This window comes from Podarcis tiliguerta, assembly GCF_965153285.1.
Source record: "Podarcis tiliguerta genome assembly, chromosome: 14".
Lineage (NCBI taxonomy): Eukaryota > Metazoa > Chordata > Lepidosauria > Squamata > Lacertidae > Podarcis > Podarcis tiliguerta.
Window position 1 is genome coordinate 8,634 of NC_139547.1, and position 26,006 is coordinate 34,639.

At 46.3% G+C, this 26,006-nt stretch overlaps 1 protein-coding gene across 1 annotated transcript; it reads left to right on the forward strand.

Annotated features, from left to right (window-relative positions):
* The first annotated feature begins 19,124 nt into the window (after positions 1-19,124).
* On the forward strand, positions 19,125-24,142 carry LOC310664164 (uncharacterized protein). Its single transcript, XM_083412849.1, has 2 exons — positions 19,125-20,710; positions 21,889-24,142. The coding sequence occupies exon 1, from the start codon at positions 19,343-19,345 to the stop codon at positions 20,129-20,131; it is 789 nt and encodes a 262-aa protein (XP_083268975.1). The 5' UTR covers positions 19,125-19,342; the 3' UTR covers positions 20,132-20,710; positions 21,889-24,142.
* The last annotated feature ends 1,864 nt before the right edge of the window (positions 24,143-26,006 follow it).

The following is a 26,006-nucleotide window of genomic DNA, read 5'->3' on the forward strand; positions in this document are numbered from 1 at the left end:
ATGTCTCCGAAGAGAGTCCCAGCGCAGCCTGCCTTGACCGTTCCGCCTAAAAGAAAGAAGACGAATAAGCTTTAATTGTGCTTATTTCAATTCGCATGGTGTTTTTTCGGTGTGCACCAGAATCACCCCCAACCAAAGCAAAAAGGTGTTTTGGGTTCCATCTTCATAAAAAGAAGATAATAAAGCTCAGATTGGGCTTATTTCAAATTGGTATTTTAGGGGTTAGAATGCACATTCACCCAAAAAGCGCAGTGACATGTTTGTTATCAGCCGAAATCAAGCATAGGTGTTTTGGGTCAATCTCAATAGAAAGAGGACAAATAAGCTTTGATTTTTCTTTCGGTGTTCATTCACCCACAAATAGCATAACGAAGTTTAATAAGTCTAAACTAGGCAAAAGAGTTTCTTTTGGGTTCCAACTACATAGAAAGAAGAATCTTGGATTTCGCTCATTTCAATTTGGGTTCTTTGGTGATAATGCACATTCACCCAGAAAACGCAATGTTTATGTTATGAGACCAGAATAACAAAACAGCGTCTTTTTGCTTCCCTATGCATAGAAAGAAGACGAATAAGCTTTCACAGGGCTTATTTCAATTCTCATGGTGTTTTTTGGGTGTTCACCAGAATCAACCCAACCAAAGCAAAAAGGCCCTGTGGGTTCCATCTGCACTAAAAAACAGATGATAAAGCTCTGATTGGGCTTATTTCAAATTGGTGTTTTCATGTCGTGTTCTTTGGTATTTTTGCATATTGACCCAGAAATCGCAAAGTGTGTGTATTGAAACCAAAATATCAAAACACCGTCTTTTCCCATCCATATGAGTAGAAAGAAGACGAATAAGCTTTAATTGTGCTTATTTCAATTCGCATGGTGTTTTTTTGGGTGTGCACCAGCATCACTCCCAACCAAAGCCAAAAGGTATTTTGGGTTCCATCTACATAAAAAGATGATAACCCTCTGATTGGGCTGGTTTCAAATTGATGTTTTTGGGGTTAGAATGCACATTCACCCAAAAATCGCAGTGAAATGTTTTTCATGAGCCCAAATTAAACATAGGTGTCTGGGTTCCAGCTCAATAAAAGGGGGCGAATAAGCTTTGATTGTTCTTTTGTTGTTCATTCACCCACAAATAGCAAAGCCCCCAACCAAAGCCAAAAGGAGTTTTGGGTTCCATCTACATAAAAAGAAGATGATAAAGCTCTGATTGGGCTCATTTCCAATTGTTTTTGGGGTTAGAATGCACATTCACCCCGAAATCGCAGGCGCTAAATGTTTGTTATCAGTCCAAATCAAGAATACGTGTTTTTGTTCCATCTCAATAGAAAGAGGACGGATAAGCTTTGATTGTTCATTCACCCACAAATAGCAAAGCGAAGTGTAAAAAATCTAAACAAGGCAAAATAGGTTGTTTTGGGCTCCATCTACATAGAAAGAAGAATCTTGGCTTTCGCTTATTTCAATGTGTTCTTTGGTGAAAATGCGTATGTAATGAGACCAAAACACCATTTTTTCGCTTCCATATGCATAGAAAGAAGACGCATAACCTTTGATTGGGCTTATTTCCAATTGTTGTTTTTCGAGGTTAGAATACACATTCACCTAAAAACCAAACTGCCCAAATCAAGCATAGGTGTTTTGGTTCCAACTACAAGAAAGAAGACGAATAAGCTTTCACAGGGCTTATTTCAATTCTCATGGTGTTTTTTGGGTGTTCACCAGAATCAACCCAACCAAAGCAAAAAGGCCTTGTGGGTTCTATCTGCACTAAAAAAAGATGATAAAGCTCTGATTGGGCTTATTTCAAATTGGTGTTTTCATGTCGTGTTCTTTGGTGTTAATGCATATTGACCCAGAAATCGCAAAGTGTGTGTATTGAAACCAAAATATCAAAACACCGTCTTTTCCCATCCATATGAGTAGAAAGAAGACGAATAAGCTTTAATTGTGCTTATTTCAATTCGCATGGTGTTTTTGTGGGTGTGCACCAGCATCACCCCCAACCAAAGCCAAAAGGTATTTTGGGTTCCATCTACATAAAAAGATAACCCTCTGATTGGGCTGGTTTCAAATTGATGTTTTTGGGTTAGAATGCACATTCACCCAAAAATCGCAGTTAAATGTTTGTTATCAGCCCAAATCAAGCATAGTTGTTATTGTTTCATCTCAAGAAGCTTTGATTGTTCTTTCGGTGTTCATTCACCCACAAATAGCAAAGTGAAGTGTAATCAGTCTAAACAAGGCAAAAGAGGTTGTTTTGCGGTCCATCTACATCGAAAGAAGTCTTGGCTTTCGCTCTTTTTTTTGCCGTGTTCTTTGGTGAAAATCCACATTGACCCAGAAATCGTCATTTATGTAATGAGACCAAAATAACAAAACAGTCTTTTCGCTTTCTTATGCGTAGAAAGAAGACAAATAAGCTTTCATTGAGCTTATTTCAATTCTCATGGTGTTTTTTGGGTATGCACCAGAATCGCCCCCAACCAAAGCCAAAAGGACTTTTGCGTTCCATCTACACAAAAAGAAGATGATAAAGCTCTGATTGGGCTTATTTCCAATTGTTGGTTTTGGGGTCAGAATGCACATTCACCCCGAAATCGCAGGTGCTAAATGTTTGTTATCAGTCCAAATCAAGAATAGGTGTTTTGGTTCCATCTCAATAGAAAGAAGACGAATAAGCTTTAATTGTTCTTTCGGTGTTCATTCACCCACAAACAACAAAGCGAGGGGTAGTAAGCCAAAACAAAGCAAAACAGGTTGTTTTGGCTTCCATCTACATAGAAAGAAGAATCTTGGATGTCGCGTATTTCATGTCGTGTTCTTTGGTGTAAATGCACATTGATCCAGAAACCGCACAGTGTATGTAATGAGACCAATATAACACAACAGTGTCTTTTCGCTTCCATGTGCGTAGAAAGAAGACGAATAAGCTTTGATTGTGCTTATTTCAATTTGCATGGTGTTTTTTGGGCGTGCACCAGAATCAGCCCCAACCAAACAAAAAAGGTGTTTTGGACTATCTACATAAAAAGAAGATGATAACGCTCTGATTGGGCTGATTTCAAATTGGTGTTTTCGGGGTTACAATGCACATTGACCCAGAAATCGCAAAGTGTGTGTAATGAGACCAAATAAAGCATAGGTGTTTTGGTTCCATCGCAATAGAAAGCTTGGATTGTTCTTTCGGTGTTCATTCACTCACAAAGCGTGTTCTCCTTGCACGAGGCTAGGGCTTCCTCTTTTCGCCCATGCATCGGATTGATCACAGCGAAGGGAGATGGTTGTATTTTTCTACTAATTACCCATTATCCTTGTGTCTTTGGCCTGCTTTAATTGCGTTAGCTCTATTTAATTCTTAATTTTGTCCTTTGATTAAGTTTCCTCTGTGTAATAATTATTAATTTTATTTTAATTTTCCCTCTCTCCTTCTAAAATTTTTACCCTTCATTCCCACCCCCCTTAGTCCTTTAATTTTCCCCTATCCCCCCTCCCCCCCCCACTGTAGCTTACCTTAACGTTCGGAGGCAATAGGCCTCTGCGAAGTGCGCCCAGCCGCAGGGGCGCAGCTGCCTAGGCCTGGTTCCTGGTTGGACGAAAGGCCTTTTTTGGCAGCGCCTGGTGCCGCGCCGCAGCGGGGGGTGCCTCCAGCCCTGCTGGGCCTTCTTAGGCTTTCCCGAGCCCCCCCCCCGCCGATTTCCGAGGCCGGATTCGGCCTTCTTTTGTCCTTGGTGGCCCTCCCTGCGAAGCGGGGAGGCCTGGTGTCTTGCGGGGCTGCAGGGAGGCAGGCGCGGCCTAACTTGGGCCTGGGTGCAGGCCCATTGTGTTCAGCTGCCTTTCCCTGCTGCCTTTTGGCGGGAACGCCATTTTCCAGGCTTAAATTGCTCGCGCAGGCCGTTCTGAGGCACTGCAGCCTGTTTGATTATTGCTTTATTTAGGCTCACAATTGCTGCCATCTGGTGGCCGTTCTGAGCATTGCAGCCTCCCTGCTTTAATTATAAAGAAATACTTTGGACTGTTAACTGCTGCCACTGTGTGGACATTCTGTGCATTGCAGCCTGCTGTTTTATTTTAGTACAGGGAAGCTAATTTGCTGCCAGCTAGTGGCCAATAAAGGAAAAGGCACTTTCTGCTTAATTGTATGCTCCTTAATTGAGTAGCTTACTGTTTTATTTGGGTTCATTTTGTGATCGCCAGGTATCTGGGGTGCATTAACTTCTTTTCTCATGTTGATATTTCTCTTTTTTGGTAGCCATCATGTCTCCGAAGAGAGTCCCAGCGCAGCCTGCCTTGACCGTTCCGCCTAAAAGAAAGAAGACGAATAAGCTTTAATTGTGCTTATTTCAATTCGCATGGTGTTTTTTCGGTGTGCACCAGAATCACCCCCAACCAAAGCAAAAAGGTGTTTTGGGTTCCATCTTCATAAAAAGAAGATAATAAAGCTCAGATTGGGCTTATTTCAAATTGGTATTTTAGGGGTTAGAATGCACATTCACCCAAAAAGCGCAGTGACATGTTTGTTATCAGCCGAAATCAAGCATAGGTGTTTTGGGTCAATCTCAATAGAAAGAGGACAAATAAGCTTTGATTTTTCTTTCGGTGTTCATTCACCCACAAATAGCATAACGAAGTTTAATAAGTCTAAACTAGGCAAAAGAGTTTCTTTTGGGTTCCAACTACATAGAAAGAAGAATCTTGGATTTCGCTCATTTCAATTTGGGTTCTTTGGTGATAATGCACATTCACCCAGAAAACGCAATGTTTATGTTATGAGACCAAAATAACAAAACAGCGTCTTTTTGCTTCCCTATGCATAGAAAGAAGACGAATAAGCTTTCACAGGGCTTATTTCAATTCTCATGGTGTTTTTTGGGTGTTCACCAGAATCAACCCAACCAAAGCAAAAAGGCCCTGTGGGTTCCATCTGCACTAAAAAACAGATGATAAAGCTCTGATTGGGCTTATTTCAAATTGGTGTTTTCATGTCGTGTTCTTTGGTATTTTTGCATATTGACCCAGAAATCGCAAAGTGTGTGTATTGAAACCAAAATATCAAAACACCGTCTTTTCCCATCCATATGAGTAGAAAGAAGACGAATAAGCTTTAATTGTGCTTATTTCAATTCGCATGGTGTTTTTTTGGGTGTGCACCAGCATCACTCCCAACCAAAGCCAAAAGGTATTTTGGGTTCCCTCTACATAAAAAGATGATAACCCTCTGATTGGGCTGGTTTCAAATTGATGTTTTTGGGGTTAGAATGCACATTCACCCAAAAATCGCAGTGAAATGTTTTTCATGAGCCCAAATTAAACATAGGTGTCTGGGTTCCAGCTCAATAAAAGGGGGCGAATAAGCTTTGATTGTTCTTTTGTTGTTCATTCACCCACAAATAGCAAAGCCCCCAACCAAAGCCAAAAGGAGTTTTGGGTTCCATCTACATAAAAAGAAGATGATAAAGCTCTGATTGGGCTCATTTCCAATTGTTGTTTTTGGGGTTAGAATGCACATTCACCCCGAAATCGCAGGTGCTAAATGTTTGTTATCAGTCCAAATCAAGAATACGTGTTTTTGTTCCATCTCAATAGAAAGAGGACGGATAAGCTTTGATTGTTCATTCACCCACAAATAGCAAAGCGAAGTGTAAAAAATCTAAACAAGGCAAAATAGGTTGTTTTGGGCTCCATCTACATAGAAAGAAGAATCTTGGCTTTCGCTTATTTCAATGTGTTCTTTGGTGAAAATGCGTATGTAATGAGACCAAAACACCATTTTTTCGCTTCCATATGCATAGAAAGAAGACGCATAACCTTTGATTGGGCTTATTTCCAATTGTTGTTTTTCGGGTTAGAATACACATTCACCTAAAAACCAAACTGCCCAAATCAAGCATAGGTGTTTTGGTTCCAACTACAAGAAAGAAGACGAATAAGCTTTCACAGGGCTTATTTCAATTCTCATGGTGTTTTTTGGGTGTTCACCAGAATCAACCCAACCAAAGCAAAAAGGCCTTGTGGGTTCCATCTGCACTAAAAAAAGATGATAAAGCTCTGATTGGGCTTATTTCAAATTGGTGTTTTCATGTCGTGTTCTTTGGTGTTAATGCATATTGACCCAGAAATCGCAAAGTGTGTGTATTGAAACCAAAATATCAAAACACCGTCTTTTCCCATCCATATGAGTAGAAAGAAGACGAATAAGCTTTAATTGTGCTTATTTCAATTCGCATGGTGTTTTTGTGGGTGTGCACCAGCATCACCCCCAACCAAAGCCAAAAGGTATTTTGGGTTCCATCTACATAAAAAGATAACCCTCTGATTGGGCTGGTTTCAAATTGATGTTTTTGGGGTTAGAATGCACATTCACCCAAAAATCGCAGTGACATGTTGTTTGTTATCAGCATAGGTGTTATCAGCATAGGTGTTTTAGTTCCATCGCAAAAGAAAGCTTGGATTATTCTTTCGGTGTTCATTCACTCACAAATAGCAAAGCGAAGCGTAATAAGCTTAAACAAAGCCAAACAGGTTGTTTTGGGTTCCAGCTACATAGAAAGAAGAATCTTGGATTTCGCCTATTTCTTGTGTTCTTTGGTGTTAATGCACATTGACCCAGAAATCGCAGTGTATGTAATGAGACCAACATAAGAAAACACCGTCTTTTCGCTGCCATATGTATGGAAAGAAGACGAATAAGCTTTAATTGTGCTTATTTCAATTTTCATGGTGTTTTTTCGGTGTGCACCAGAATCGCCCCCAACCCAAGCAAAAAGGTGTTTTGGGTTCCATCTACATAAAACGAAGATGATAAAGCTCTGATTGGGCTTATTTCCAATTGTTGTTTTTGGGTTAGAATGCACATTCACCCAAAAATCGCAGTTAAATGTTTGTTATCAGCCCAAATCAAGCATAGTTGTTATTGTTTCATCTCAAGAAGCTTTGATTGTTCTTTCGGTGTTCATTCACCCACAAATAGCAAAGTGAAGTGTAATCAGTCTAAACAAGGCAAAAGAGGTTGTTTTGCGGTCCATCTACATCGAAAGAAGTCTTGGCTTTCGCTCTTTTTTTTGCCGTGTTCTTTGGTGAAAATGCACATTGACCCAGAAATCGTCATTTATGTAATGAGACCAAAATAACAAAACAGTCTTTTCGCTTTCTTATGCGTAGAAAGAAGACAAATAAGCTTTCATTGAGCTTATTTCAATTCTCATGGTGTTTTTTGGGTATGCACCAGAATCGCCCCCAACCAAAGCCAAAAGGACTTTTGCGTTCCATCTACACAAAAAGAAGATGATAAAGCTCTGATTGGGCTTATTTCCAATTGTTGGTTTTGGGGTCAGAATGCACATTCACCCCGAAATCGCAGGTGCTAAATGTTTGTTATCAGTCCAAATCAAGAATAGGTGTTTTGGTTCCATCTCAATAGAAAGAAGACGAATAAGCTTTAATTGTTCTTTCGGTGTTCATTCACCCACAAACAACAAAGCGAGGTGTAGTAAGCCAAAACAAAGCAAAACAGGTTGTTTTGGCTTCCATCTACATAGAAAGAAGAATCTTGGATGTCGCGTATTTCATGTCGTGTTCTTTGGTGTAAATGCACATTGATCCAGAAACCGCACAGTGTATGTAATGAGACCAATATAACACAACACTGTCTTTTCGCTTCCATGTGCGTAGAAAGAAGACGAATAAGCTTTGATTGTGCTTATTTCAATTTGCATGGTGTTTTTTGGGCGTGCACCAGAATCAGCCCCAACCAAACAAAAAAGGTGTTTTGGACTCTATCTACATAAAAAGAAGATGATAACGCTCTGATTGGGCTGATTTCAAATTGGTGTTTTCGGGGTTACAATGCACATTGACCCAGAAATCGCAAAGTGTGTGTAATGAGACCAAATAAAGCATAGGTGTTTTGGTTCCATCGCAATAGAAAGCTTGGATTGTTCTTTCGGTGTTCATTCACTCACAAAGCGTGTTCTCCTTGCACGAGGCTAGGGCTTCCTCTTTTCGCCCATGCATCGGATTGATCACAGCGAAGGGAGATGGTTGTATTTTTCTACTAATTACCCATTATCCTTGTGTCTTTGGCCTGCTTTAATTGCGTTAGCTCTATTTAATTCTTAATTTTGTCCTTTGATTAAGTTTCCTCTGTGTAATAATTATTAATTTTATTTTAATTTTCCCTCTCTCCTTCTAAAATTTTTACCCTTCATTCCCACCCCCCTTAGTCCTTTAATTTTCCCCTATCCCCCCTCCCCCCCCACTGTAGCTTACCTTAACGTTCGGAGGCAATAGGCCTCTGCGAAGTGCGCCCAGCCGCAGGGGCGCAGCTGCCTAGGCCTGGTTCCTGGTTGGACGAAAGGCCTTTTTTTGGCAGCGCCTGGTGCCGCGCCGCAGCGGGGGGTGCCTCCAAGCCCTGCTGGGCCTTCTTAGGCTTTCCCGAGCCCCCCCCGCCGATTTCCGAGGCCGGATTCGGCCTTCTTTTGTCCTTGGTGGCCCTCCCTGCGAAGCGGGGAGGCCTGGTGTCTTGCGGGGCTGCAGGGAGGCAGGCGCGGCCTAACTTGGGCCTGGGTGCAGGCCCATTGTGTTCAGCTGCCTTTCCCTGCTGCCTTTTGGCGGGAACGCCATTTTCCAGGCTTAAATTGCTCGCGCAGGCCATCTAGTGGCCGTTCTGAGGCACTGCAGCCTCTTTGATTATTGCTTTATTTAGGCTCACAATTGCTGCCATCTGGTGGCCGTTCTGAGCATTGCAGCCTCCCTGATTTAATTATAAAGAAATACTTTAGACTGTTAACTGCTGCCACTGTGTGGACATTCTGTGCATTGCAGCCTGCTGTTTTATTTTAGTACAGGGAAGCTAATTTGCTGCCAGCTAGTGGCCAATAAAGGAAAAGGCACTTTCTGCTTAATTGTATGCTCCTTAATTGAGTAGCTTACTGTTTTATTTGGGTTCATTTTGTGATCGCCAGGTATCTGGGGTGCATTAACTTCTTTTCTCATGTTGATATTTCTCTTTTTTGGTAGCCATCATGTCTCCGAAGAGAGTCCCAGCGCAGCCTGCCTTGACCGTTCCGCCTAAAAGAAAGAAGACGAATAAGCTTTAATTGTGCTTATTTCAATTCGCATGGTGTTTTTTCGGTGTGCACCAGAATCACCCCCAACCAAAGCAAAAAGGTGTTATGGGTTCCATCTTCATAAAAAGAAGATAATAAAGCTCAGATTGGGCTTATTTCAAATTGGTATTTTAGGGGTTAGAATGCACATTCACCCAAAAAGCGCAGTGACATGTTCGTTATCAGCCGAAATCAAGCATAGGTGTTTTGGGTCAATCTCAATAGAAAGAGGACAAATAAGCTGTCAGAGCTGGCTCCTGGTCCCAGCTCACAGAGGACCAACGCTAGCCGGTAGTAATGTACAAAAGTCTTTATTGAAGTACAGTTTCCATTTCCAAGCCGCAGCGCCCCAGCTCTACGTCTAGGGTTTAGACCGGCGAAGCTCCATCTGAATCTCCGCCCCCTGTACACCAGTTTAAGACTCTAACCTTACTCCACCTCTTCCTTCTCTCCTTTCTCCTCTGGGTCCTGCTACCCCCCTGGGTCCCTTCTTTCCTGGACTCTTCCGACGCAGACGTTGACCCCCCTGACTCCTCCCTCTCTCTTCGACGGGCTTTAGGACCCGGCTCCCTATCCGGGCTGCCAACTGTGCTGCTCTCCTGTACATTTGAACTTGGCGCGCGCGCGCAGCTTTTAACCTTCCTCTTGACCGTTTCCTCGCTCCCCGACGGAGGCGTGGTCAATCCTGCCTCATGTTCTCCCGCTGGCAGTGCGCCGCCTGATCCCGATGCCTGGGACTCCTCCCCCCTACTGCACTCTGGTGTGGACGCTGGTCCGGATTTCCAACTGCTGCTCTCTGAGTCCCCTCTGGCCCCTTCTTCCTGGGGTGTCCCCCTAGGCACCCCCCTTGCCCTGACCATGGGAGCCCCTTTTTGTGAATCCTCCGATTCACTGGAAAGACTCAGAGACCTCGGACCGCTGTCATCGATGACATTTCCTTCGGACTCCTCCCCCTCGCTCTCCATTTCCTCCCTATCCTGTGCCTCTGCTCCTGAACCCCTGACATAAGTGTCAGAGCTGGCTCCTGGTCCCAGCTCACAGAGGACCAACGCTAGCCGGTAGTAATGTATCAAAGTCTTTATTGAAGTATAGTTTCCATTTCCAAGCCTCAGCGCCCCAGCTCTACGTCTAGGGTTTAGACCGGCGAAGCTCCGTCTGAATCTCCACCCCCTGTACACCAGTTTAAGACTCTAATCTTACTCCACCTCTTCCTTCTCTCCTTTCTCCTCTGGGTCCTGCTACCCCCCGGGGTCTCCTCCTTCCTGGACTCTTCCGACGCAGACGTTGACCCCCCTGACTCCTCCCGCTCTCTTCGGCGGGCTTTAGGACCTGGCTCCCTACCCGGGCTGCCAACTGTGCTGCCCTCCTGTATATTTGAACTTGGCGCGCGCGCGCGTTTAACCTTCCTCTTGACCGTTTCCTCGCTCCCTGACGGAGGCGTGGTCAATACTGCCTCCTGTTCTCCCGCTGGTAGCGCGCTGCCTGATCCCGATGCCTGGGACTCCTCCCCCCTACTGCACTCTGGTGTGGACGCTGGTCCGGATTTCCAACTGCTGCTCTCTGAGTCTCCTCTGGCCCCTTCTTCCTGAAGTGCCCCCCTGGGCACTCCCCTTGCCCTGACCATGGGAGCCCCCTTTTGTGAATCCTCCGATTCACTGGAAAGACTCAGAGACCTCGGACCGCTGTCATCGCTGACATTTCCTTCGGACTCCTCCCCCTCGCTCTCCATTTCCTCCCTCTCCTGTGCCTCTGCTCCTGAACCCCTGACAATAAGCTTTGATTTTTCTTTCGGTGTTCATTCACCCACAAATAGCATAACGAAGTTTAATAAGTCTAAACTAGGCAAAAGAGTTTCTTTTGGGTTCCAACTACATAGAAAGAAGAATCTTGGATTTCGCTCATTTCAATTTGGGTTCTTTGGTGATAATGCACATTCACCCAGAAAACGCAAAGTTTATGTAATGAGACCAAAATAACAAAACAGCGTCTTTTTGCTTCCCTATGCATAGAAAGAAGACGAATAAGCTTTCACAGGGCTTATTTCAATTCTCATGGTGTTTTTTGGGTGTTCACCAGAATCAACCCAACCAAAGCAAAAAGGCCTTGTGGGTTCCATCTGCACTAAAAAAAGATGATAAAGCTCTGATTGGGCTTATTTCAAATTGGTGTTGTCAGAGCTGGCTCCAGGTCCCAGCTCACAGAGGACCAACGCTAGCCGGTAGTAATGTACAAAAGTCTTTATTGAAGTACAGTTTCCATTTTCAAGCCGCAGCGCCCCAGCTCTACGTCTAGGGTTAGATCGGCGAAGCTCCATCTGAATCTCCGCCCCCTGTACACCAGTTTAAGATTCTAGCCTTACTCCACCTCTTCCGTCTCTCCTTTCTCCTCTGGGTCCTGCTACCCCCCGGGGTCCCTTCCTTCCTGGATTCTTCTGACGCTGACGTTGACCCCCCTGACTCCTCCCGCTCTTTTCGGCGGGCTTTGGGACCTGGCTCCCTATCCGGGCTGCCAACTGTGCCGCCCTCCTGTACATTTGAACTTGGCGCGCGCGCCCAGCCTTCAACCTTCCTCTCGACCGTTTCCTCGCTCCCCGATGGAGGCGTGGCCAATCCTGACTCATGTCCTCCCGCTGGCAGTGTGCCGCCTGATCCCGATGCCTGGGACTCCTCCCCCCTACTGCACTCTGGTGTGGACGCTGGTCCTGATTTCCAACTGCTGCTCTCTGAGTCCCCTCTGGCCCCTTCTTCCTGGGGTGTCCCCCTAGGCACCCCCCTTGCCCTGACCATGGGAGCCCCTTTCTGTGAATCTTCCGATTCGCTGGAAAGACTCAGAGACCTCGGACCGCTGTCATAGCTAACATTTCCTTCGGACTCCTCCCCCTCGCTCTCTATTTCCTCCCTTTCCTGTGCCTCTGCTCCTGAACCCCTGACAGACATCCTTTTATATATTTGAACATGGCTATCATATCACCCCTTAACCTCCTCTTCTCCAGGCTAAACATGCCCAGCTCCCTTAGCCGTTCCTCATAAGGCATCGTTTCCAGGCCTTTGACCATTTTGGTTGCCCTCCTCTGGACACGTTCCAGTTTGTCAGTGTCCTTCTTGAACTGTGGTGCCCAGAACTGGACACAGTACTCCAGGTGAGGTCTGACCAGAGCAGAATACAGTGGCACTATTACTTCCCTTGATCTAGATGCTATACTCCTATTGATGCAGCCCAGAATTGCATTGGCTTTTTTAGCTGCCGCGTCACACTGTTGGCTCATGTCAAGTTTGTGGTCAACCAAGACTCCTACATCCTTTTCACATGTACTGCTCTCAAGCCAGGTGTCACCCATCTTGTATTTGTGCCTCTCATTTTTTTTGCCCAAGTGCAATACTTTACATTTCTCCCTTTCATCTTGTTTGTTTTGGCCCAGTTCTCTAATCTGTCAAGGTTGTTTTGAAGTGTGATCCTGTCCTCTGGGGTGTTAGCCACCCCTCCCAGTTTGGCGTCATCTGCAAATTTGATCAGGATGCCCTTGAGTCCATCATCCAAGTCGTTGATAAAGATGTTGAATAAGACCGGGCCCAAGACAGAACCCTGTGGCACCCCACTAGTCACTTTTCTCCAGGATGAAGAGGAACCATTGATGAACACCCTTTGGGTTAGGTCAGTCAGCCAGTTACAAATCCACTGAGTGGTAGCATAGTCAAGACCGCATTTTACCAGCTTCTTTACAAGAATATCATGGGGCACCTTGTCAAATGCCTTGCTGAAATCAAGGTAGGCTCTACATCCACTGTGTTCCCTTCATCTACCAGGCTTGTCAAAAAACGAGATCAGGTTAGTCTGACATGACTTATTTTTCAGAAATCCATGCTGACTATTGGTGATCACAGCATTCCTTTCTAGGTGCTCACAGACTGTTTGCTTAATGATCTGCTCCAGAATCTTCCCTGGTATTGATGTCAGAAGGGGAAGAAATGGAGGCAGTGAGAGATTTTACTTTCTTGGACTCCATGATCACTGCAGATGGTGACAGCAGCCACAAAATTAAAAGACACCTGCTTCTTGGGAGAAAAGCAATGACAAACCTAGACAGCATCTTAAAAAGCAGAGACATCACCTTGCCAACAAAGGTACGTATAGTTAAAGATGTGGTTTTCCCAGTAGTGATATATGGAAGTGAGAGCTGGACCATAAAAAGAAGGCTGATCGCCGAAGAATTGATGCTTTTGAATTATGGTGCTGGAGGAGACTCTTGAGAGTCCCATGGACTGCAAGAAGATCAAACCTATCCATTCTGAAGGAAATCAGCCTTGAGTGCTCACTGGAAGGACAGATTGTGAAGCTGAGACTCCAATACTTTGGCCACCTCATGAGAAGAGACGACTCCCTGGAAAAGACCCTGATGTTGGGAAAGATGGGGGGCACAAGGAAAAGGGGACGACAGAGGACGAGATGGTGGGACAGTGTTCTCGAAGCTACAAACATGAGTTTGACCAAACTGCGGGAGGCAGTGGAAGACAGGAGTGCCTGGCGTGCTCTGATCCATGGGGTCATGAAGAGTCGGATGTGACTAAACGACTAAACAACAACAATACTTTGATGTAAGACCATCCGGTCCTGGAGCTTTACTTTGTTTTATTCTCTTTATTGCCCTTTGAATTTCCTGTATTGTTATTGGGGTATTTAGTTGTTCTCTTTCTTCTAATGGGATCTGTTTTCCTTTACATGCTGCTAAGTATCTCTCTATTTTTTTTTTTATGTCTTCTTTATCTTTCCTGTAAAATTCCTTATAAAATCCTTGAAAGGCTCTCCTTATTTCTTTTTGGTCTTCCGTCAGATGTTCTCCTATCTTGATTTTGTTGATTATGTTTTGATTTTGACGTTTTCTTAGTTGCCATGCAATTAGATTCCCAGTTTTTAGCTGATTCAAAGTACTTCTGTCTCATTAGTTTTAATTTCCATTCCTCTTCTTGGTTCACTAACATGGAAAACTGGGTTTGTAACATTTTAATGGTTTGTTTAACTGGTTCATCTTTTAGTTTTGTTACTATTTTTTTCTCACTTTCTATGAACCAAGATTTCCTCTTTTTTCCTTTCTCTCTCTCTCTCTTTTTTTGAAGCTATTTTGCTGTATCAGGAAGCCTCTCATGACTGCTTTACTCGCATCCCATACTGTATCCAGTCCAGTCTCTTTATGTGAATTCTACTTAAAATATTCTTTTATTGCTTCTTTTGCCTTCTCCACTATTTTTGGATTCTCAATGTGTCATTCATCCTCCATCTGAAAGAAGATTGCTCTTTGCCTCTCAATTCCAAATATATTGAATTATGATCAGATAGAGTCTGTGGTGTAATCTCATTTTTACTCATTCTTGATACCAGTTCTTTGGAGACCCATGCATAGTGTATTCTACTTGAGCGTTGATGGGGTTCCAAAAAGAAAGTGAACTGTTTTGTGATTGGGTGCTTCAACCGCCAAATATCTACTAAGCCAAAATTTTCAACGGTCAAAGAATGTCTTAGGCAGGTTACCCTCTTTTGTGCTATTTTTCTTTGACATTCTCTTTCCGGCATTACCACTCCATTGCAATCCCCTATCAAAATTATCTTCTGATCCATAAAGTCCATCAGTCTTTCCTCTAATCTCTTTAAAAAATTCTGCCTTGTTTCCATTAGGTGTGTATATTCCCACTACAATTATCCTCTCGCCCTGCAGCATTATTTGTACCATGATCACTCTCCCCTCCTCATCTTTAGAGATCAGTTTAGGTTCTAATCTCTCCTTTATGCACAATATTACTCCTCTTTTTTTATTAGCATCTGAAGTTATAAACTCTTTACCCAACCTTTTGTTAATCAAGATATGTCTGTGTTTTTTAGCCACATGGGTCTCTTGTAAACAAATTACATTGAGATTCTTCTTTTTCAAAACATGTTCAGCTTTATTTGTTTTAGATTTCTCATTAAGGCCATTAATATTCCAGGTTATCAGTTTCAATGTCATTTCCTTAATTTACTTTTTGAAACAAAAAACTGTATTAGATTCGGGTGGTTTTGTTAGTATTGTCTTCCTCCTCTTCTTCCTCTTCCTCTTCTTCCTCTTCTGCTTCCTCTTCTTCTCCCTCTCCTTCTTCTCCTTCTTTGTTTCTGTCCTTCCTCTCCTTTTTATTCTCTTCAACGTAAGGATCTGCTCCATTCGATCTCGGACCAATAAGGCTTCCTTCCATCTTGCCTAATTCTTTCTCATATCTTCTAGAGCATTTCTTTACCTCCTGGAGATCTGTTAGTCTGAATATTTTATCTCTATACTAAAAAGAGATTCCTTCCGGAAACTCCCACCTATGTTGAATTCCATTTTTCTTCAGTAGTCACCAATTTTTTACATCCGTCTCTTTTTTTTCTGGCTGGGAATGGGGCGGAACCACAGCCAGGCAGGAAAGGAACTGAACCAGAGCCCCGACCAGGACGTCCCCAACCAGGCATAATTGTGAGGGTGTTGCTGGAACTCCCCAATGGACAGGCTATGGAGGTCTATGCCCTGTTGGACTCAGGAGCGAGTGCCAATTTCTTCAGCAGGGAGTTCACTGCGCAGCACCAATTGCACTTGCTGCCTTTGGATTTTCCACTACAAGTGACCACCATTGATGGGAGGGAACTTTTGGGAGGGGAAGTGACCCATCAAACCCCCCCATGAGAATGAGGATTTCGACGCATTCTGAAACGATTGCTTTCCATGTGGCCACACTGGTAGGCCCACCCATCATTTTGGGTATGAGTTGGTTGGCCATGCAAGATCCGGTGGTCTCCTGCCATCAGCGTAACCTGACGTTTGGATCGGCGCATTGCTTGGAGAACTGTTTGGGGGAGGGGATTTTGGTGACTGCCTCTATTCTGTCACTTGCTAGGCTTCGGGTGCCTATCCCCAGGATATGTCCGAGGTATTTTACTTCCTGCTTGCAGTATTGCAGCTTCTTAGGGGACACTTTGTGTCCTTTATATGCTAGCTCGAGAAGGAGGTGTTTTGTGTCTAATTTACACGCCCCCTCGCTGGTAGAACATATTAAAATGTCATCTACATAGAGCAGATAGGTAGACCAGACAGATGTACATCCTGTAAATCCTGGTGTAATATTGCAGAAAATATAGCGGGCGATTCCTCATAACCCTGGGGTAGTCTGGTCCAGATTAGTTAACTAGGTCCCCAGGTGAAGGCGAAGAGGAATTGACTCTCAGGGGCTAGAGGGATACTGAAGAACGCAGAGCATAGATCTGCAGCGCTGTACCATGTAGTTCCTGCCAGGATTGCATTTAAAAGGGAATTTGGGTTGCCCACCACTGTCTCAGGTGCTGAACAAATTGTTCATTCACCCACAAATAGCAAAGCGAAGTGTACTAAGCCTAAACAAAGCAAAACAGGTTGTTTTGGGTTCCATCTACATAGAAAGAAGAATCTTGGATTTCGCTTATTTCAAGTCGTGTACTTTGGTGTTAATGCACCTTTACCCTGAAATCGCAAAGTGTATGTAATGAGACCAAAATAACAAAACACCGTCTTTTCGCTTCCATATGCGTAGAAAGAAGACGAATAAACTTTGATTGGGCTTATTTCAATTCGCATGGTGTTCTTTGAGTGTGCACCAGAATCACCCCCAACCAAAGCAAAAAGGTGTTTTGGCTTCCATCTACAGTGGTACCCCGCAAGACGAATGCCTCGCAAGACGAAAAACTTGCTAGACGAAAGGGTTTTTCGTTTTCTGAGTTGCTTCGCAAGACGAATTTCCCTATGGGCTTGCTTCGCAAGACGAAAACGTCTTGCAATTTTGTTTCCTGTTTCTGAAAACTGTTAATACCCAGGGTGCATTGCTTCAAGAGGTGCAGTTGTGACTTGACTTCGAGGAGCAACTCATAGCATGCGGTGTGGTAGCCTTTTTTGAGATTTTTGAAGACTTCGGTGATTTTTGAAGCTTTTCCAGAACTTCTTTTGCAGCCATTTGGTAAGTTAAACTTTTGAAACTTTTTTGGGGGGGTTTGGATTTTGGGTTGGGGTGTTTGGAATTCAAGAACTTGGTGTTGGGTTTGCAAGAATCTGGAAGCTTGTGGGGTTTTTTCCTGATTTTTGGGGACCATTGGGACCATTGGGGCAAACTGCCTTTTTTTTTAAAAAAAAAGATTTCTGGGTTTGGATTTCTGAGTGGGGGGTGGCTGGGGGGTTCAGGGAATTGTTGAGAAGGGGTTTGCAAGAATCTGGAAGCTTGTGGGTTTTTTTCTGTTTTTTTGGGACCATTGGGGCAAACTGCCTTTTTTTTAAAAAAAAAAAGATTTCTGGGTTTGGATTTCTGAGTGGAGGGTGGCTGGAGGGGCCAGGGAATTGTTGAGAAGGGGTTTGCAAGAATCTGGAAGCTTGTGGGGTTTTTTCCTGATTTTGGGGGACCATTGGGACCATTGGGGAAAACTGCCTTAAAAAAAAATAATTCTGGGTTAGGATTTCTGTGTGGTGGGTGGCTGGGGGGGGGTAAGGGAATTGTTTTCTGGGAGGTTTGGTGCTTTTGAATTTTTTGGATGTGAAGCACTGATTTTCTCTTTTTTTGGGTTTGCGAAAGTAGGAGCTGTGCTGCCATGGGGCCTAAGAAGACTGCTGCTGCAGAGGCCGGCGAGAGGAAGAAGGAGAAGGTCACCCTGGAAATGAAGAAGGAAGCACGACGGTGGAATGCGTGTGACGGACCTCGCCAGGGAGTATGGGAGGAATCCATCCACCATTGGGACCTTCCTGAAGATGAGGGAGAAGATCCTTGCGACGGGCGTAGCCAAGGGAGTCACCAGGATCGTCAAGAACCGCCCAGCTGTTCTGGAGGAGGTGGAGAAGCTGCTGCTCATCTGGTTAGAAGAGAAGAGAAGCAGCATGCAGGGGACACAGTGACTGAGGCCGCCATTTGTGAGAAGGCCAAGGACTTGCACGCAGACCTCAACCAGCAACAGCCAGGAACCTCAGGCGAGCCTGTGGCCGGACTGTGTGGCACCAAGTGACTCTGATGCACCAGAGTCAACAGTGGTGCAGGACATTGTTTCCTTGGGGAGGACCATGGGCCTGGAGGTCACAGAGGAGGACATCAGCGAGCTGGTGGAGGAGCACGACCACGAGCTGACCACCCAGGAGCTTGTCGAACTGCAGGCAGAGGCTGCGCAGGAGCAGGCCTCGCTGGAAGAGGAGGAAGCAACTGAGGAACGGCTGTCCTCCAAAGAACTGAGGGACATTTGTCACAAGTGGAAAGATGTGCAGGCTTTTGCAGAGCGGCACCACCATGACAAGGACCTGACCCGTGACCTTGCGAACACTTTTGACACGAGGGTCATGTCGTCTTTCAGGCAGGTCCTGAAAAGGCAGATGAAGCAGCAGACCATGGACAGGTTCTTCACCAAGAAGCAAAGAGTAGAAGAGGAACCTTCTTTGAGTTGTCCCCCAGAGTCTTAGAAAATGTACAGTGCCCTTTGTTAAATGCTTTTCTGTCATGTTTAGAAAGTTAAGTTATTGTTCCTTCAATTTTTGAAATGCTCTTTACAGTATGTGTGACTTTAAAGAGCACTTAATAAACTGTTCTTGTACCAAATTTGGCTTTGTTTGGACTTTTTTTGACCATAGGAATGCATTAATTGATTTTCAATGCTTTCCTATGGGAAACCGTGCTTCGCAAGACGAAAAATTTGCTAGACGAAAAAACTCGCAGAACGAATTAATTTCGTCTTGCGGGGCACCACTGTCCATAAAAAGAAGATGATAAAGCTCTGATTGGGCTTATTTCAAATTGGTGTTTTTGGGGTTAGAATGCACATTCACCCAAAAATCGCAGAGTGAAATGTTTGTTATCAGCCCAAATCAAGCATAGGTGTTTTGGTTCCATCTGTATAGAAAGAGGACCAATAAGCTTTGATTGTTCTTTCGGTGGTCATTCACCCACAAATAGCAAAACGAAGTGTAATAAGGCTAAACAAAGCAAAACAGGTTGTTTTGGGTTCCATCTACATAGAAGAAGAATCCTCTGTGGGCCTGAGGTGTTTGAGATGGCATGAGCATTGCTTGCACCTGAAGCAGCTTGTACCTGAAGCAGTCCAGGCAGCACTGTGGGACACGATTCAAGAGAAGCTCCTCAACCACTACGCGCCAAAGCCGTCCAAGATTGCTGCCCGCCATGCGTTCTACCACCGGAACCAGTCAATTAACAACTACACTGCCACCCTCCGACAGGCTGCAATGCACTGCAAGTTCCGAGACTTAGATGATGCCCTGATGGATCGAATCGTCTGCGGGGTCCGGGACATCCGTCTGCAACGGTGTCTCCTCACCAAACCAGACCTCACGCTGCAGAAAGCCATTGAGGAGGCCGTGGCCTCAGAAGCTGTTGATCCTCAAGCCAGCAGACCGCGTCTTGCTAGGAAGCCAGTTCCAGTGCATCACGAAGAGGTCAGCAGTGAGGAGGCATCCTCAAGTGAAGACGATGATGTGCACCAGACAAAGCGGGAGTGCAGGAAGTTCCAACAGAAGTCCAAGGGCCAACCGGAATGTGCCGGCTGCGGAGGCAACCATTCCCGTGCCAAGTGTCGATTCAGAGATGCCATCTGTCGGAAGTGTTCCAGAAGGGGCCACATTGCTAAGGTCTGCCGATTGGCTCCGTCCGGCACCCCCCCTTCACCGACTCACAAGTCCAAGTCTTCACTCCAGTCTGCCAAGGAAAGCTGTTTCGCTCTCACCAACCGCCACTGCCCGTCTGGAACCACTATTGGCCAAACCGACTCGCCTACGCGACGCAAGCTAAACGTCACGGTGCTCATTGAAGGAGCTCCATGTGACATGGAGATTGACACTGGGTCTGCCCTGTCCATCGTGTCTTGGAGCACCATCAAAAGACTGGTACCCAGAGTGTCTAAAAGGCAACTCGACTCTCACCGCGTACACCTGAGAGACTACCAGGGAAATGACATTCCCGTGGTAGGCGTTGGCCGGTTCTGGATCACCTTCAAGGATTTTTCAGGCCTGCTCTGACTGGTGGTGGTCGAAGGTCAGCGGCCAAGCCTCCTAGGGCTAGACTGGTTTGATGGAAGTCACCGGCATCAACTGCATCTCTAACGCAGAGACTGAGGGTCTGGTCAAAGACTTTGCTGAGGTTTTTGAAGGCACTTGGGGCAATATACAGGTACGCCCATCTCCTTTAGCCTTGATCCACAAGTCGCCCCCATCAAGCTAAAGCCACGCCAGGTTCCCTTTGCTCTCAAGGCTAAGGTGGACGAACAACTGGACAAGCTGATCGCCCAAGCAGTTTTGGAGCCAGTTGACCACGCCAAGTGGGAAACCCCCATCGTCACGCCTGTCAAGCCAGACGGGTTGGTGAGAATCTGGGCTGACTACAAGTGCACGATCAACAGGGCACTTCAGCAGCACGCTTATTCGGTTCCTGTTGTCCAACACCTGCTGCATTCCCTGGGTGAGGGTAAGGTCTTTGCTAAGCTGGACCTTGCCCAAGCCTATCAACAATTGCCCATTGATGATGCCACTGCTGAAGCCCAGATGATCGTCACCCACCGAGGGGCATTCCGTTGCTGCCAGTTGCAGTTTGGGGTGAGTGTGTGTCAGGGGTTCAGGAGCAGAGGCACAGGAAAAGGAGGAAATAGAGAGCGAGGGGGAGGAGTCCGAAGGAAATGTTAGCGATGACAGCGGTCCGAGGTCTCTGAGTCTTTCCAGCGAATCGGAAGATTCACAGAAAGGGGCTCCCATGGTCAGGGCAAGGGGGGTGCCTAGGGGGACACCCCAGGAAGAAGGGGCCAGAGGGGACTCAGAGAGCAGCAGTTGGAAATCAGGACCAGCGTCCACACCAGAGTGCAGTAGGGGGGAGGAGTCCCAGGCATCGGGATCAGGCGGCACACTGCCAGCGGGAGGACATGAGTCAGGATTGGCCACGCCTCCATCGGGGAGCGAGGAAACGGTCGAGAGGAAGGTTGAAGGCTGGGCGCGCGCGCCAAGTTCAAATGTACAGGAGGGCGGCACAGTTGGCAGCCCGGATAGGGAGCCAGGTCCCAAAGCCCGCCGAAAAGAGCGGGAGGAGTCAGGGGGGTCAACGTCAGCGTCGGAAGAATCCAGGAAGGAAGGGACCCCGGGGGGTAGCAGGACCCAGAGGAGAAAGGAGAGACGGAAGAGGTGGAGTAAGGCTAGAATCTTAAACTGGTGTACAGGGGGCGGAGATTCAGATGTGTTACGATATTGAAGCAATGATGCTGCAAGCTGATTGCTTGGAAAAGTCATGTGATGTTGGGAGTGTCTGTGGGAAACAGACAGCACCGGAATTAGCTCAGAGTGTAATATGAGCTGCACAGGAAGTGCTTGTGGAGTCGTCTGCTGGAGTTTGAGGAGAGCAGACATATTTTCTGTAACACTGCAAAGACAGGAATAAAGCCATGTAAATACGTTTCTGTCTTATCTCTTTCCCCTGCCGGGGGGGCAGGAAAGAGTGGTGTGTTCTTCTCACGCTGAGAAGGATCGCCTATCGCGACCTCTGCCTGGTCCCTGCCGGGAGAGCAGACCGGGAGGTCAACAGGAGACCAAGCCGGGTGCCTGGGAGAGTTGCCAGTTTCTGCTGATAAAGGCTTGGAATCCAACATCATGGAGCTTCGCCGATCTAACCCTAGACGTAGAGCTGGGGCGCTGCGGATTGAAAATGGAAACTGTACTTCAATAAAGACTTTTGTACATTACTACCGGCTAGCGTTGGTCCTCTGTGAGCTGGGACCTGGAGCCAGCTCTGACAGTGTGGCTCCTGGCATCTTCCAAAGCCTTATGAAGCGTCTCCTGCAAGGGCTTCCGGGCATGATACCATATTTTGATGACGTCTTGGTGTCTGCAGACTCACACCAGCAGCTGTTCGAGCGCCTCCGTGCCGTGCTGACCAGGTTCCAGGAGGCTGTACTCCAGGTAACGAGGGAGAAGTGCCAGATCGCCGTTCCAGAGGTGGAGTTCCTGGGCTATCTTATCGACGCCTCCGGCCTTCACCCGACCACATCCAAGATCCACGCTATCCAGCAGGCCCCCATCCCAAAGAACAAGACGGAGTTGCAGGCGTTCCTGGGACTGCTGAACTTTTATAACATGTCCCTGCCCCACAAAGCCACGGTGGCTGAGCCTTTCCACCGACTCCTCAGCACAAAGACACGTTGGTCCTGGGGTCATCGGGAAATGGCGGCCTTCAACGCGGTCAAGGCTCTCCTTTCATTGGACAGTGTGCTGGTACAGTACAGTGAAGCCAGGCCGCTCTTCCTTGCCTGCGATGCCTCAGCTTTTGGCATCGGCGCTGTCCTTAGTCACCAGACGGAAGAGAAGCACCGCTCGCCTACTTTTCCAGGACGCTATCTCTGACTGAACAGAATTACAGCCAGCTCGACAAGGAGGCACTGGCACTTGTGGCTGGAGTGAAGAGGTTCCATGAATACCTCTACGGCAGGACTTTCAACCTCATCACCGACCATAAGCCGCTCCTGGGCCTCCTCGCCGATGATCGACCAACTCCACCTGTCCTCTCGCCATGCATGCTGCGATGGACTGTTTTCCTGGCTGCCTACCATTACCAGCTCGTCCATCGCCCAGGGAAATCGATGGGCCATGCCGACGCCCTCAGCCGTTGCCTTCTTCCAGCATTTGTGGAAGACCTGGTTCCAGCTTCATCGCTCCTCCTGAGGATCTTCCAGCAGCGCCTGTATCGGCTGCCACTGTGGCCTCCGCATCTGCCGAGGATCACACCATCAGCCATGTGCTCAACTGGGTGTGGGGGGTGGCCACAAGGGCCTTTTGCATCGGTGTTCCAGCCCTTCGCAACCAGACAACACGAACTCTCGGGTCATCGTGGCTGTCTGCTGTAGGGAGACCGCGTCGTGATTCCTCAAAGACTCTGTCAACTCATCCTTGAAGCTCTGCATGTTGGCCACCCAGGAATCATCAAAATGAAGGCGTTGGCTTGGTGTTACGTCTGGTGGCCTAACATGGACGATGCCATCACTGCCTGGGTTTCCGCCTGCCAAGCGTGCCAAGAATTGAGGCCGGTGCCACCGGCAGCTAAGGGACACACCTGGGAGACGCCCAAGACACCCTGGTCAAGGGTGCACATTGATCTGGTCAGCCCCTTTCGCGGCCGGACCTTTATGGTAGTGGTGGACGCCTATTCCAAATGGCTGGAGGTGGCCCTGATGCCCTCCACCACTACCCAGGCAGTTATACGGGTGCTGCGAGGCCTCTTTGCAGCGCATGGGTGTCCTGATGTCCTCATCTCTGACAACAGACCGCAGTTCACCTCAGGCACTTTTGAGCGATACCTTTTGGGACTGGGCATCCGCCATGCCCTAACGGCACCATTTCATCCATCCAGCAACGGGCAAGCAGAGAGAATGGTGCGCTCAGCAAAAGAGGCACTGGCATGCCTGGACCAGGGAGACTGGCATGAGCGGGTTGCTGAATACTTGTTCGTGCAACACATCAACACATCACCGCTCATGTGGCCACAGGGCGGAGTCCTGCCGAACTGCTTATGGGTCGCCACCTCAGGTCTCCGCTCGACCGGCTACACCCGAACTTTGCCGTGGCCAAACCCCCAGGCTGTGTCAATGCGCCACGATAATTTGTTCCAGGAAACCAGGTCTTTGCCCGAAACTTTGTGGGGGACATTCCTTGGGTGCCAGCCACAGTAGTGGGAGTCACTGGACCTCGCTCATACCAGGTGGCATTCGCAGATGGACGTTTGTGGTGCCAGCACATAGACCAGCTTAGGCGCAGGGTTGGGGACTTGAACACTACCGCAGTGCCCCCAACTGCGCTCATGGCTCTGGAACAGACACTTACAGATGGCGAGGCTCCACCTACACCTCTCTCACAAACTGCAGGCGTGGAGCCGAACCAAGCCACTTCAGAGGGTCTGCCGGACTTCCCACAGACTCAGACCACTGCCGTGCCTGACATTCCACCAACTCCACTTGTGGAGGTTCCATCCACAGCAGTGATTCCAGGGGACTTGGATTCTAGGGTACCGCTCCCCGGCAGTCTGGTAGAGTTTCCAAGCGCCCAACTTATTTAAAGGAGTATGTTGTTGGACATGTGATACTGTTGGTCTAATGGAAGTATGTGAAATGTAACCAATATGCTTTTGTGCCTAATTGAACCATTACGCATAGTGCTGTATATAAGGAAACCATTACGATTGTAACTAACACCTTATCTCGGTGGGGAGGGGTGTTATGTACTGAAGTTCTCACCCTGGGCCAGCAGGGGGATACTGTAGATAGTTATGCAAATAAGGGATCAAAAGTGACGTTCAGTGATTGGATAGTTTTGAAAGTTGTTACAATTATGTGTACTGGAGCTCTATATAAGTAGGCTGACTGAACCCTTCAGCTCAGTTCTGTTCTGGCCTCTGAATAAACAAGAGCTGTTTGAAGAATCGCTGTGTAGTCTGATATGTTTACCCACAACTTAACACTAACCATAACCCTAAACGAAACAAGACCCTAACGCTAAGCCTCTGCCTAACCCTGACCCTGACAACCCCTTCATCTTACCCTTACCTTCTAATTCTAACCCCTAACCTTTTCCCACTAACACTAACCCTAACCATCTCCCCCCAACCCAAACCCTCTTCCCATAACCCTAACACCCTAACCCTAAACCATACACTCTAAGCCTAAGCCTCACCCTAACCCTAACCCTAATGCTACCCCCAACACTAACCCTAAACGAAACACAACCCCCAACCCAACCTTAACCCTAACCCTAAACAAAACAAGATTTCTGTGATTCTAATGGTATTGTGTCAATTTTATGTTATTGATCATTTCAAAAAGGAAGCAAATCACTCCTAACCAAGGAAACCCCGGAGGAGATACAAAAACAATGAAAAACTATCACCATAATGACAAATTCACCACAAAACTTGAAAGAAGCAGAATAACCCAAAACAAAGAAGAAACATCAGAATCATTAAAACCAATTGAGGTGAAGCAAAGTCACCCTTAATTGAACAAACAACACCAAGAAAAGCAAAATCACTAGAAACATGACTTGCACACAATACATAGCAGATAAGTTTACACTGGTTTGGTTGTTTCTGGTGGAATTGCTTTTCAGTATTTAACTTGTTTCTTTGTGTTCTTTTCATGTAGTTTCTGTTTGGGGTGGTTTCCTTGGTTTGGGGTGGTTTACTTGCTTTTCAAAATTATCAGACATAAATATGACACTAATGCCATCAGAAGGGCAAAAATTGGAAACCCACCCCAGAAATGACAAAACACCGGAGGAGACACAAAAATTGTGAAAAGCCATCGCCAAAATGCCAAATTCTCCACAAAACACGATAGAAGCAGAATAACCCAAACCACAGAAAAAACCGTCATAATCATCGAGGAGAAGCGGAACCACCCTAAACTGAACACGCAACACAAGGAAAAGCAAAATAATTAGAAACATAACATGTACGCAATATTTGCGTATCAGTTTGAGGGTTTCTAATGAATTTGCTTTTTTCTTTGGGTTCTTTTGAAGTAGTTTCTGTTTGTGGTGGTTTCCTTGGTTTGGGGTGGTTTGCTTGCTTTTCGAAATTATCAGACATAAATATGACACGATACCATCAGAAGCACAAAAATTGGAATCCCCTCCCAGTAATGACAAGACACCAGTTTAGGGGTTTCTAATAAATTTGCTTCTCAGTATTTTGCTTGGTGTTCACAGGACCACAAGGTGATTGCTGTTAGGTGTCGCCCTCTAGTGGCACCTTTAAAGATATTTATGTATCGCCACTGCATCGAGGCCTCTATTCCACGTGAAAGTTACGCCATGAAGCACACCTTGCAATGATTTTTTATTGACTGGAAACAGAGCAACTGCTGCTTAC